The following is a 14,216-nucleotide window of genomic DNA, read 5'->3' on the forward strand; positions in this document are numbered from 1 at the left end:
TACATATGATGTAGCACTGGGCATATTGACAAGTTTCATTCAACAATGACAGCTATTCGGTTTTCCTATGCACATATAATTTTTCAAAGGTATTAAGGATGAGGAGGTGGTAAGGCCTAAAAGTATCGCTTTGGTATTACCCAAAACATATGCCTTCTCATTGGCATGTGTAGTTCCATATTTGCATAGAGCTTGACAGCAAGTTAATAGTGGACATGTTGCTGATATATTAAGACGCAACATGATGATCGGTGTGCATATGCATTCATTGTGGATTCCATGAATATCTTAATCATATATAATTGGAATAGTAATAGTGAATGATTATAGGCCTCTTGTTTGTAAAATCTATATGGTTGCATGCTACAGACACAAGGTGATAGTTTCTTACAATAGAGCATACATCCATAAGTCCAACAAGAATGTCCTGCCCTGTACATTAGGGAAATTCTAATTTACAAAAATTCAATGAATCCTTACTTTTGGATAAACCTGGTTGATGCTGGCTGGAAGTCTGTTGGTATGGGCCGCCACAATGGACTTGATGGCGTCACACCCCTCAGCGCGAGGATGCAATCGAGACCGGAGCTAGGGCAGCACGGCTAAGACATGATGTCCGAGGTAGGCGTTGCGACCAGAGGGCAACATGTGGCATGGCAGTATTCGTCCTTTGCCATGTACCCCAAGAATTATTCGATGAACTTGGCGAGATTGCCTCCTTGGTCTTCGAGATCTCCTCGTATGGAGGGATCTAAAGGCATCACCGTTGTAGCAGACTCCGGTGCCATCATCCATCCATGGAAAGGAGGGGTACAGAAGAGCTCACCACACCTGGATCTGGCTGCAATTGACATGTAATCGGTATAATGCTAAACTCACTCTGAAAAACTTAATGGTTATCAAAGCAGATTTCTCTCAGTAGAGCATAAAAACAATTACATAAGTATTGAAATATCTTCAGACATGGCGTTTTGGCTCATAGGTCTTAATGCACGTATTAAAAAAATGCACTTTAAGTTTATTCTAAAATGTTAAAAAATTCCGAAAAAAATCCTGGGTATACATCTGGACATTCTATGTTCACTCATAAAAGTTTGTGGAAAAAAGACATTTTGTGTGGCCTACGTAAAAAAGATAAAAACATGTCACGTGAAAATCTATTTTGGATCACCGGAAATTATTATTTTTACACAGCCTTTAAAACATGTCATTTCTTTGCACAACTTAGTGTGTGAACATAGAATGTCAAGATGTACACTCAGAATTCTTTTTCGGATTTTTTAGACATTTTAAAATATATATTTTAGACAAATGGGTGCATCTACACCTACGAGCCAAAGAGGAATTCCCCATATCTTCAGACATATATAATGTAATATAACCCATTTGAGATGTTTTAGAAATAGAGAAAAGAATCTTCAGCTGTCAAACAAAAAGGAGAATGGCTATGCTAAATAATGAAATCTAGTGCATTACTTAGCAGGCAATTTTCTGTGTACAGCTAGCTAAAATGTGCATTACTTGTTTATAAGTACCATTTCATGTAGTTTCATCTATTGGGTTCATTGCTCAGACGGCGGACTGAAATGCGAGACTGTACCTTGAACCGATTTGGTTTGTTGGATCATTGTACCTGAGGCTGAAAGCAAATTTCCTTGGCAGTGGCAGGTAAATAAACAATCCTAGTGCTAAATTCTCTGTAAAAATCAACATCGTAGATTACAGTGTGATATACATGAATGTTAATCCTGATTTCTCTAGACTTGATGTTTCTGATAAAAAAAAATGGTTTACTCTCTCCCTATTTCCGTTGTGGCTGAAATTGTACTGGTACTGTATGGTATCTCCAAATTTCTTCAATGTTGTTTAATTTCTCGAGGGCTGAATTAGTAAATCTGTTATGGCTGAACTTGTACAGGAACAACTTGTCAAGACTTCATAACTGGTAAGTACGAGACATTCTGAAGATAGCGTGTACCTGGCTACATGCAATGGATCGCGGCGGCCGGGGGCACTGATCGGATTGGCTCGGCTCGGCCGAGCGGCGCTGCAGCAGCTACTGGCCCACTGATCAAACCAGTTCGGCCGGGCAGCGACTGACGCAGACGGGAGTCGGGACGGCTGGCTCTGTTGGGCGGTGCTACGGCAGCCACAGGCACAGACGACGATCGGCCGACCGGTGATTATGTGTGGCCTGCTGGGTGTTTAAGATTAGATCAGGAGGTGCGATGATCGCGGCGTACATGCAATCCTAAATCCTAAATAGGCCTATGACGGGCAGTTTTGGACGGGGAGGCGGGAGGTTTGCGCGTCCCTGCAACCTGTGCCGGCACTCCCCATTCGATCTGACGTCCTAGTTTTCGTCCTTAAAGCACAGATGGCATGACACAGGCTAGTTTAGTGTATAACACATATACATTTGAAGTTGTCGTCCTTAAAGGTGCGGCCGTAGATGTTTTTCCCTCTGGTATCTGACGTCATCGGAAACTGTCCTCCAAGGAACACCTTGAACAACACATGACTTTGAGAGAGCTCGATGGATGCGAAGAGAAGCAAAGGTAACTTGACTAGTTAAGGTGACTTGTGTTGGTGCTTCTGCTTGCATGAGAAACTTGGAATCTTCATATCCATATGCCATGGATATTTGCGTTGGTTGTGATCTTGGGGTAACTAACTTCACCTTCCTTTCTTCCCTAGCTTGCTTGCTTCCATCGTTGGAAGTCCCCAAACTGAAAACGCACACGCATGCACCGTCCAAATGAAACAAACCTCCATGGACAACTAGAACAAATATTCCCCTCCATGTTCTTGCCATTGTCAAAGCTTATATACATATCCAAGTAGCTCTTGGAACAGGAGAAGGAGAAGCAACCTATCATCATCATCTTCAACCTTGCTTGCTTCCTTCTTTCCTTGAAAGAAAGAAAGATAAAGAGAGCTCGGTCGTCAAGAAACCACCGATCGAGCAAGCACGGACAGCAAGAATCAATGGCGACCAAGAGGAGGGAGATGGTGTTCTTCGATGTGGATGCAGCGGCGTCCTCCCCGGACCGCAAAGAATGGCACCTGCTCGAGTTCGGCGCCGTCCTCGTCTGCCCCCGGCGCCTCGTCGAGCTCTCCAGCTACTCCACCCTCATCGGCCCGTCCCCGGGCCAAGACCTTGCCGACTCCACACGCTTCTCCGACGAGCTCCCGTCCTCTGCCTCCGTCGCACCGTCCTTCCCCGACATCGCCGCCGACATCTTCGCCCTCCTCGACGGCCGCGTCTGGGCGGGCTACGGCATCCACCGCTTCCACATCCGCGAGGCCTTCGCCGCCGCCGGCATGGACGCGCCGGTGCCCGCGGGCGTGGTCGACTCCCTCGACGTGCTAGCGCATCCAAGGTTCGGCCGGAGAGCAGGGGGCGTGCTGGAGATGGCGACACTCGCAACGTACTTCGGGATCGGCGTGCAGCCGGCGCACCGGTGCCTGGATGGCGCCAGGATGAGCCTCGAGGTGCTCAAGCGCTGCGCCGGGGCGCTGCTGCTCGAATCCAGCCTCTCCGCCGAGCAGGCCAGCGCCGTCACCACCAAGCGCAAAACGACCGGCAAGAGCACGTCGGCGACCGCGACGCCCAAGTCTAACAGCAACACGTTGGAGATGGCATTTGCCCGTGCGGCGGCGACCAGGACGGCCCCTTCTTCTGCTGCAGCGGTACAGAAGACGAAGGTGGACGGGTCATCGTCGTCGTGCAACAAGAGGGACAGCATGGGGAAGGTGGTGGTGGAAAAGAAGGGCTCGGCGACCACGACGACAGCCACTGGCGGTCGGCGGGTGCGAGCACCGGCACCGCCGACGTTCAGCATGGTCCTCAGGCCCTCCAGGGCCATCGTCAGATGAGACAATCATCCAGACCACGTTCTGATTCGTTCCTTCATTCATTTGTAAACTGTACATACAGATACAGACCACATTATACATTTGGTAGCTCTGTTCATAGTTCCAACTCAGGTTTTATTTTATAATATCTGTTGTAGTCAGGACCGTCCGCGAGGGCGTGCGAGCTGAGCGACCGCACGGGCCCTCACAAAATTAGCGTTCCCTCGTCACTCTAGCCTGCTTGGAGCAGCTTTTGCTTCCTGGACGTGAATGGCGCATGTGGTGACGATGATGGATATGAGGTGTACCTAGGTAGAGTGCCATAGACGTGAATGTTTTTGCGTACCTTGCATGTTGGATGGAAAAACAGTAGACAAATAGCATCCGGGCCATCGTAATTCAAGTTCTCTCTGAACAATATAATTTTTTTCAAAATATATAGAAAAAACAAAAGTACATTACTATATAAAACCTAATCGATCAGCTTTTTTTACTCTATCGACAAATCCTAATTTTAGCATTTTATACAGTTTGCACTGGGGCCCCTAATTTCTGAAGACGGTCCTGGTTGTAGTGATCATCATCGTGATGTTGTAAAAATACAATTCATTTTATTTCATTTGTGTGATGCTCCCTAGGGATCTCAATCGGAGCAGTTTCAATTTACTCCTACTTTAAGTTGTAAACAATTGATGTATAAAAGAAGCTCACCACCTCAACTAGGGCATCGAAATCTGCCGGTACCAATTTAGCGATCATGTATGGGTCCATTGTTCTCCCCGACTGGTTAGATTATTCACATGGATTGGAATCTCATGGTACTTTTTATCTCCTCTGATGATTCCCGCCACAAATAATTTACTAACTAGAGAGGAAACAAGAGAAACGAGAAGTATTTTACCGGGACAAGAAGTCACAAAAACAAGGACAGAACAACAAGAACAAACGTCTTTGTCATGTCGTCTATCAGCATCAGATTCATCTACAACTACTTGAGCATCCATATTATTCATGTTGCCATCAAAAGGACAACAAGAATCAAACTTTGCTGAAACAAACCAAAAAAAATACTCTAGACAAACGGCGGGCTCCAAACAAGTATTAATTTAAGAAAATATGCATGCTCAGATCATCACACAAATGTAAACGGAGTACTAATTAGCCAAGCCAGGCGGTTCGTGTTCCGGCAATGCACATACAGCTTGGGTGAATTTCATGCATGCCAGTCGGTGCAAAAAAATCATCACACAAAGTCACAGTTCAAACCGCAAACACCACAGAGCCACAACACATACAGCAGTCGTGCATACAACTTAGATGGAGATCATACAAAAGATAATGAAATTGCATGTCATCACATAGTGCATAATTTAGCGGCAGGCTCCAAAAATGTGTTCAAAGATGGCCAGCAGCTAGATTCAATCCTAGAAAATACTACTCCAAAGCCCTTTCACAACTCAAAATGATGAATTCTGGTAAATTTGAAATTTTGAAAATATGCATGCTCAGATTGTTAGATCCTATGAACAACTAGAGTAGATCCTATATCGGGTAGAACTATCTCTGTAAATAAACTATCTATATATACTGAGAGGTAGAGGGGTCGAGATTGGGGAATGGTTACCTTCTCCTTTGGAGGATGAACCGTCGGACGTCGACATGGTGGTGTCGGCGGTGAGGTCGTGTCGGCGGCGGCGGAGCTTCCCGTCGGCGCAGCGCTTAACCCTAGATCGGATTGGTTTGTCGGTGGGGCGTACGGCAACGCGGTGAACCTCGTACTGCGAGCCGCCGGCCCCCCACCTCTCTTTATAGCGCTGGCGACAGGGGCCCACCAACCATAACGGGTTTGGCGCCCCCGATCAGGGCGCAGGTCAAAAGGGGCCCGGTGGGCCATTGGGCCCACGCGGGAGAGAGATCAATCTAACATTCTCCCCCTTGATCTCAACTTTACTTTTAACTTTATACTTTCGCTTTATTCGTTTCATTTTGGATCAGTCCATAGGGCATGTTTCATCGTCACAGCTCTATTGCCGATAGAATCAGACAGCCACAATACACTTCTCTGTTTTGAAACAAATTCTTTTACTTTTGGGCCTCTTATGATCCAGGATAGGTAAGACTTTCCCTTAAACCCATGTCGGCTACGTGTTCCTTGAACACGCTGGGTGGTAAGCCTTTCGTTAGCGGATCCGCAAGCATATCTTTTGTCCTTATATGCTCGAGACTTATTGTTTGATCCTTGACCTTGTGTTTCACAACATAATACTTAACCTCAATCGGTTTCGTAGCATTACTCGACTTGTTGTTGTGAGCATAAAATACTGCAGGCTCATTGTCGCAGTACATCTTTAGTGGTTTGTCAATACAATCTACCACTTTCAAGTCGGGTATAAATTTCTTTAACCATAATGCCTGCCCCGTGGCTTCATAACATGTTATAAATTCTGCATACATCGTGGATGATGCAACTATCGTCTGTTTGGAGCTTCTCCACGAAATAGCCCCCCCTGCGAGGGTGAATACATATCCAGATGTGGATTTTCTATCATCTTTATCCCCCGCAAAATCTGCATCTGAATACCCTCTTATTTCTAGGGAATCAGATCTTCTGTATGTTAGCATGTAGTTCTTTGTTCCTTTTACATAACGCAATGCCTTCTTTACCATTTTCTAGTGTTCAAAAACCTGGATTTTCTTGATATCTACCGAGTACTCCGGTGATAAATGCTAAGTTAGGGCGAGTGCACACTTGTGCATACTGTAGGCTTCCAATGGCCGAAGCATATGGAACCGCTTTTATTTGATCGAGCTCGTATTGATTTTGGGGACTTTGATGTTTTCCAAAACTGTCGCCCTTGACTATAGGGGCAGGTGTGGCACTGCACTTATGCATATTATACTTACTTAGAATCTTTTTTAAATAAGCCTTTTGCGATAGTCCTAATACTCCATTGTTTCTATCTCGGTGAATTTCTATGCCCAAAACATATGACGCTTCACCAAGATCTTTGATGTCAAAATTTGAGGACAAGAACTTCTTTGTCTCTTGAAGTAGACTGACATCACTGCTGGCAAGCAGAATATCATCCACATACAATATTAGGAAAATATATTTCCCACTTTTAAACTTTGCATAAACGCAATTGTCCTCAATATTTTCTTTAAATCCAAATCTCTTAATTGTTTCATTGAACTTTAGATTCCACTGTCTGGAGGCTTGCTTTAATCCATAAATGGATTTCTTTAGGCGGCATCCCATTTCTTCCTTGCCTTCCATGATAAAACCCTTGGGTTGTTTCATGTAGACATTTTCTTCTAAATCCCCGTTTAGAAATGTCGTCTTTACATCCATTTGATGCAACTCTAAATCAAAATGTGCAACTAGTGCGATTATGATTCTGAAGGAATCCTTACATGAGACCAGAGAAAATGTCTCATTGTAATCTATCCCTTCTCTTTGTGTAAATCCTTTTGCCACAAGTCGTGCTTTGTACTTTTCAACATTCCCATTGGAGTCATATTTTATTTTGTAGACCCATTTGCAGCCCACAGTTTTGGCTCCTTTAGGATATTCTCTAAGTCCCAAACATGGTTGGCACTCATCGATCTCATTTTGTCTTCCATGGCCTCCACCCACTTTGATGAATCTGGGCTTCTCATGGCTTCTTCATATGAAGTGGGATCACCTTCCATATGAACTGTGTTGTAAACTTTGTAATCAGTCGAAATGGCTGATTTTCTAGCTCTTGTAGACCTTCTAGGGGCCTCAATCTCTGGAGCATTCTGTTCCTCAACTTGTGGCTCAGCTTCTGGAGGTGGCTGTTGTTGCTCCCTTTCATGCTCAACAAATGGTTCATTCGGCTCCTGACGGATAGGTTCCGAATTTTCACTCATCGTTGTCATGGGTGGAGTCACAACATGCGCTTGCACCACAATCGCAGGGATTGTCGGTACAGGTGCACATGGTAGCGCAAAAATGGCTCCTTAGTCATCGGATTAGGTGCATGCACCCTCTTCTTCTCAAGATCAATTTTCCGAGCTACCATGCCCCCCCTCATCATTTCGTCTTCTAAGAAGACAGCATGTCTCGTTTCCACAAACTTTGTGAATTTCTCTGGACAGTAGAAACGATAACCTTTTGAATTTTCAGGATAGCCAATAAAATGGCAGCTGACTGTTTTGGTATCTAACTTTGCGATATTTGGATTGAATACTTTGGCCTCAGCAGGGCTCCCCCACACTTTCAGGTGGTTTAGAGAAGGCACTCTCCCTGTCCATAGCTCATACGGTGTTTTGGGCACCGATTTGCTTGGTACTCTGTTTAGAATGTGAATAGCGGTTTTTAACGTCTCAATCCACAATCCCAATGGTAGGGTGGAATAGCTCATCATATTGCGCACCATATCCATAAGGGTGCGGTTGCGCCTGATACGTCTCAAACGTATCTATAATTTCTTATGTTCCATGCTACTTTTATGATGATACTCACATGTTTTATACACATTATATGTCATTATTATGCATTTTCCGGTACTAACCTATTAACGAGATGCCGAAGAGCCAGTTGCTGTTTTCTGCTGTTTTTGGTTTCAGAAATCCTAGTAAGGAAATATTCTCGGAATTGGACGAAATCAACACCCAGGATCTTATTTTTCCACGAAGCTTCCAGAAGTCCGAAAGGGAAACGAAGTGGGGCGACGAGGCGGCCACACAACAGGGCGGCGCGGCCCACCCCTTGGCCGCGCGACCCTGGCGTGTGGGGCCCTCGTGGCGCCCCCTGGCCTACCCTTCCGCCTACTTAAGCCTTCGTCGATAATAGTTCCAGTACCGAGAGCCACGATACGGAAAACCTTCTAGAGACGCCGCCGCCGCTAATCCCATCTCGGGGGATTCAGGAGATCGCCTCCGGCACCCTGCCGGAGAGGGGAATCATCTCCCGGAGGACTCTTCACCGCCATGGTCGCCTCCGGATTGATGTGTGAGTAGTTCACCCCTGGACTATGGGTCCATAGCAGTAGCTAGATGGTCGTCTTCTCCTAATTGTGCTATCATTGTTAGATCTTGTGAGCTGCCTAACATGATCAAGATCATCTATCTGTAATGTTACATGTTGCACTTGTTGGGATCCGATGAATATGGAATATTATGCTATGTTGATTATCAATCTATCATCTATGTGTTGTTTATGATCTTGCATGCTCTCCGTTATTAGTAGAGGCTCTGGCCAAGTCGTTACTTGTAACTCCAATAGGGAGTAATTATGCTCGATAGTGGGTTCATGCCTCCATTAAATCTGGGACAGTGACATAAAGTTCTTAGGTTGTGGATGTGCTGTTGCCACTAGGGATAAAACATCAATGCTATGTCTAAGGATGTATTTGTTGATTACATTACGCACCATACTTAATGCAATTGTCTGTTGTTTGCAACTTAATACTGGAGGGGGGTTCGGATGATAACCTGAAGGTGGACTTTTTAGGCATAGATGCATGCTGGATAGCGGTCTATGTACTTTGTCGTAATGCCCAATTAAATCTCACAATACTCATCATAACATGTATGTGCATGGTCATGCTCTCTTTATTTGTCAATTGCCCAACTGTAATTTGTTCACCCAACATGCTATTTATCTTATGGGAGAGACACCACTAGTGAACTGTGGACCCCGGTCCATTCTTTTACATCGAATACAATCTACTGCAATACTCGTTCTACTGTTCTCTGCAAACATCATCATCCACACTATACATCTAATCCTTTGTTACAGCAAGCCGGTGAGATTGACAACCTCACTATCACGTTGGGGCAAAGTAATTTGGTTGTGTTGTGCAGGTTCCACGTTGGCGCCGGAATCCCTGGTGTTGCGCCGCACTACACTCCGCCGCCATCAACCTTCAACGTGCTTCTTGGCTCCTACTGGTTCGATAAACCTTGGTTTCTTACTGAGGGAAACTTACTGCTATACGCATCACACCTTCCTCTTGGGGTTCCCAACGGTCGCGTGTTGAACGGAAAGACATACGTCAACTACGCGCAGCAGCGCCTTTCAGCTACCCCATTCTGCTGAGGTTCGCCCGGCATCGAGTACTGGGCGACTATTCCAGTCTCCTGTAGGAACCTTGCAAAAGGTCCAGGGACTTGGCCATATGGAGTATGTCGACCGTAGTACTCCCCTCCACGATCAGACCTGACTATCTTTATTCTTTTATCATGCTGATTTTCAACTTCAGCTTTGAATATTTTGAATTAATCCAACGCTTATGTTCTTTCTTTTATTGGATAAATATAACCATATCGGGAGTAATCATCCGTGAATGTTATGAACGAATCATATCCATCCACACTTTTCACCGGAAATGGTCCACACATATCGGTGTGAATTATTTCTAGTGTTGATGTGCTTCGATTTGCACCCTTTTTAATTTGCTTTACAAATTTTCCTTTAATGCAATCGATGCACTGTTCTATGTCTGAGAATTCTAATGGAGGAAGAATATCATTTTTAACGAGTCTTTCTATTCTCCCCCTCGAAATATGGCCTAGGCGATAGTGCCATAATTTCGATGATTCATCGGTTCTTTTTTTCTTTCCTTCTGTTTCCGACGAGGGTATTTGTTCATTCACTTTACACACATACAATACTTTTTCACGCAAGGACAATAAATAAAGCTCATCATGGAGTATTGCAACCCCAACATAAGAATTATTACACCATATGGCACATTTGCCATGTCCAAAATAACATTGATAACTGTCTTTATCTAAGCGCGATACACTTATTAAATTTCTATGTATGGAAGGAACAAATAAGACATCTCTAAGCAGAATAGTCAAGCCATCAGCTAGCTCCAAGAGGACATCGCCAACAGCTTCAACTTCTGCTTGAATTCCATTCGCGACTTCAACGCATCCTTCGCCTCTTTTCATAGTCCTCGTCGAATGGAATCCCTGTAAAGAATTTGCAACATGAACAGTTGCACCTGAGTCAACCCACCAAGTAGATTTCGAAAACTGTGTATACAGGGATTCATTTACAAAGGAAACTAAATTGTTACCTTTCTTTGCCATTAGTTCTTTCAGAAAAGCAGGGCAGTCTTTCTTGTAGTGCCCAGTCTTCTGACAGTGAAGACACTGATCTTTGTTTACTGGCAATGGCCTATGCTGGAACTTCTGATGATGCTGCATTGGGGCTTTACCATATTGCTTTGAAGGGGAACCATTTTTGCTTGGTGTGAAGGGCCTTTTCTTATTGTCCTTCACATAATTGATGGTACCTCCATTCTGTGCCTTGAGTCTGTCCTCCTCTTGCACACACATGGCAATGGTCTTTTCAACATCCCATTTCTCAGGGTTCATGTTGTAATTGACAACAAAGTTGTCAAATTGTTGTGGCAATGAAGCCATCACCAAGTGAACCAGGAGTGCAGGCTTCAGCTCCAGGTTAGCATCCATGGGCTTCAGCTTTGCAGCCATGTTGCTCATCCTGAGGATGTGCTCCCTGATGCCATGTGCACCTCCACTGTACTTTTCTGTCACCAGCTGCTTCAACAGCTGGGTTGCATATGTCTTTGAAGAACCAGTGAACTGGTTCTTTATCTTTTCTAAGTACTCCCTAGCAGAAGTACACTCTGTAATTGAGCCCACGATGGCGTTCTCAATTGTATTCTTTATAAATGCAATGCACTTTTTGTTGGCAGTCTGCCACTTTCTGTTCTCTAGGATGTAGGACATCTCCACAGGAGCATGATCCCTTTGCTTTTTAGCCCATGCATCATCAGTATCCGTGTCATCTCTGACAGGGTCAGCAGGCTTGATGGGCGGCGGTGTGACAACCACCCAGTCCACCTCAGCACAGACGAAAGCGAGTTCCACCTTCTTCACCCATTCTGTGTAGTTATCCCCTCTAAGGGTGGGAACATCCTTGATGCAGCTCATCAAGTAGAACCCTCCTGAAAACCACAAAGAAGTGAGAACGGTACAATTGCAAATTATAATCCAACGTTGGTCCGAATTAAAACATGCAACTGTGTTAATGCAAATAAAACTATATCACCGTTGGGCAGAAATAGAGATAAATGCGCATATCATCATTGCAACAAAACCATGGTCATTTCATTAATAACGTTGGTCAAAAAATAACAGAACCATAATTGTCGCAATAATCACTTTTATTCATACTTTCAAAATTTAGTTGTCACTTTTGCATTTAAAATGCTCCTTTTTTACTATATGCAGCGGAAACTGTGACTTTAAACTATTCAACTTTTGAACTTTACAGAGGCATATCCTTTACTTTTTAATTTCTGAACAAATAATTTGTTGGTCCTATTTATTCATAAAAAACTAGACAAAATTTTAGCCAAAAATGACCCAAAACTGCCTAAAAATGCCTGTGTAATTAATAAAACTGTGTAAAACTGTAAAAAAAACTGTGTTACTGTCGCGGCCCGCACGCGGCGAGCGACGCGCAGCAACGCGCCGCCCACGCGGTCGGGCAGACGCGGCGCCCACGCACTGCGGCCTGCTAACGCGGCCTGTTGTCGCAGCCTGCCTCTGGTCCGCCAGCGGTCTGGCCAGCGCAACCCACGCGGCCCGCACACGGCGCCGACGCGACGGGCACTCCTGGCCGTTGGATTCGATCCGAGGGCTGCCCTTTACTTTCGCTGGGTATAAAAATGGCCAAACGGCCGAAAAACCCTAACCCTAAAACACTTTCCCTCTCGAGCCCCTTCTCTGGCTCCTCTTTCTGTCTGGCGGTGGCGGCGGAGAGGCACTGGCTCGCCCGGCTGCTCGCCCCGCCCGTGATGGGTTCGTTGCATGGAAAACAAATATTTTCTACCGCAAGAACGAATACCACCAAGATCTTATCTACCAGATCTGAGCAACGAGATAGATGAGAGACGTACCCTTGAAGATCCAAAGTGTTAACGAGATCAAATCCCGTGGATGATGTAGTCGTACTCTTGCCGAACTCAAGTTCGAGATGTAGTCCTTCTAGTGCTGCAAGCGGGCAGCACCTCCGTACTCGGTCACACGAACGGTGTCGATGAAGACATCCTCTCCCCATTCCAGCGGGCAGCGGATGTAGTAGATCCTTCTCGAAATTCCAACAGCACGACGGCGTGGTGGTGGTGGTGGAGAAGATTTCCTGCAGGGCTTCGCCAAGCCGGTACACGAGCAAGGACAGAGAGAGGATGGTGGCTAGGGTTTCTTAGTTCTTGGACCCCAAGCACCCTTGCTTCTCCCCTCTTTATATAGGGGAGGGAGCATCCATGGGATGCCTTGGCCCTTACTTTTCCTCCTTGGGCCGGCCCACAAAAAGGGCAAACTTGACCCTCAAGTTTCGGGGAAACTTAGCCCTTAAGTTATGGGAAACTTGTCCCTTAAGCTTGCTTGGGGTTGGGCTGGTTAGCATGGTGCGCCCAGCCCATTTAGGCTAGGAAGCACCTCTTCGTCCCATGTGGCCCCTCCCGAGGTGGTGGGCCCATCGGTGGCCCACTAGAACCTTCTAGAAGCTTCGGTCAAAATACCGATATTTTTCCCGAACCTCGGAAGACGACTTCCCTTATATGAATCTTATTCTCCGGACCATTCCGGACCTCCTCGTGATGTCCTGGATCCCATCCGAGACTCCGAATAACATTCAGTCTCCATCTCATATTCCATATCTACTTAAACAACATCGAACCTTAAGTGTGTCACCCTACGGTTCGTGAACTATGCAGACATGATCGAGACTCTTCTCCGATCAATAACCAATAGCGGGACCTGGAGATCCATAATGGCTCCCACACATTCAGCGATGACTTAGTGATCGAATGAACCATTAACATACGATACCAATCCCCTTTGTCACACGATACTTTACTTATCCGAGGTCCGATCATCAGTATCTCCATACCTTGTTCAACCTCGTTACCGACAAGTACTCTTTACTCGTATCGTGGTATGTCATCTCTTGTGACCAAGTCACATGCTTGCAAGCTAATTAGACGACATTCCACCAAGAGGGCCCAGAGTATATCTATCCGTCATCGGGATGGACAAATCCCACTGTTGATCCATATGCCTTAACTCATACTTTCTAAATACTTAATCCCACCTTTATAACCACCCATTTACGCAGTGGCATTTGATGTAATCAAAGTACCCTTCCGGCATAAGTGATTTACATGATCTCATGGTCGAAGGACTAGGTAACTATGTATCGAAAGCTTATAGCAAATGAACTTAATGATGTGATCTTATGCTACGCTTAATTGGGTGTGTCCATTACATCATTCATCAATGACATAACCTTGTTATTAATAACATCCAATGTTCATGATCACGAAATGATGATCATCTATTAATCAACA

At 45.2% G+C, this 14,216-nt stretch overlaps 2 protein-coding genes and 1 long non-coding RNA gene across 3 annotated transcripts; 1 reads left to right on the forward strand and 2 right to left on the reverse strand.

Annotated features, from left to right (window-relative positions):
- Window positions 1-335: 335 nt before the first annotated feature.
- LOC127318756 (uncharacterized) lies at window positions 336-2,064 on the reverse strand. Its single transcript, XR_007862099.2, has 2 exons — window positions 1,979-2,064; window positions 336-841 (listed from the first exon to the last, which is right to left on the reverse strand). It is a non-coding gene; the product is annotated as an uncharacterized lncRNA (long non-coding RNA).
- Window positions 2,065-2,208: 144 nt separating this feature from the next.
- On the forward strand, window positions 2,209-3,966 carry LOC127318755 (protein NEN4). The gene has a single exon (XM_051349234.2). The coding sequence runs from the start codon at window positions 2,989-2,991 to the stop codon at window positions 3,877-3,879; it is 891 nt and encodes a 296-aa protein (XP_051205194.1). The 5' UTR covers window positions 2,209-2,988; the 3' UTR covers window positions 3,880-3,966.
- A 6,565-nt stretch (window positions 3,967-10,531) lies between these two features.
- LOC127318765 (uncharacterized) lies at window positions 10,532-13,072 on the reverse strand. The gene is made up of 3 exons (XM_051349247.2): window positions 12,765-13,072; window positions 10,914-11,807; window positions 10,532-10,806 (listed from the first exon to the last, which is right to left on the reverse strand). The coding sequence occupies exons 2-3, from the start codon at window positions 11,791-11,793 to the stop codon at window positions 10,760-10,762; spliced, it is 927 nt and encodes a 308-aa protein (XP_051205207.1). The 5' UTR covers window positions 11,794-11,807; window positions 12,765-13,072; the 3' UTR covers window positions 10,532-10,759.
- Window positions 13,073-14,216: the final 1,144 nt, after the last annotated feature.

This window comes from Lolium perenne, chromosome 1, assembly GCF_019359855.2.
Source record: "Lolium perenne isolate Kyuss_39 chromosome 1, Kyuss_2.0, whole genome shotgun sequence".
Taxonomy (NCBI): domain Eukaryota; kingdom Viridiplantae; phylum Streptophyta; class Magnoliopsida; order Poales; family Poaceae; genus Lolium; species Lolium perenne.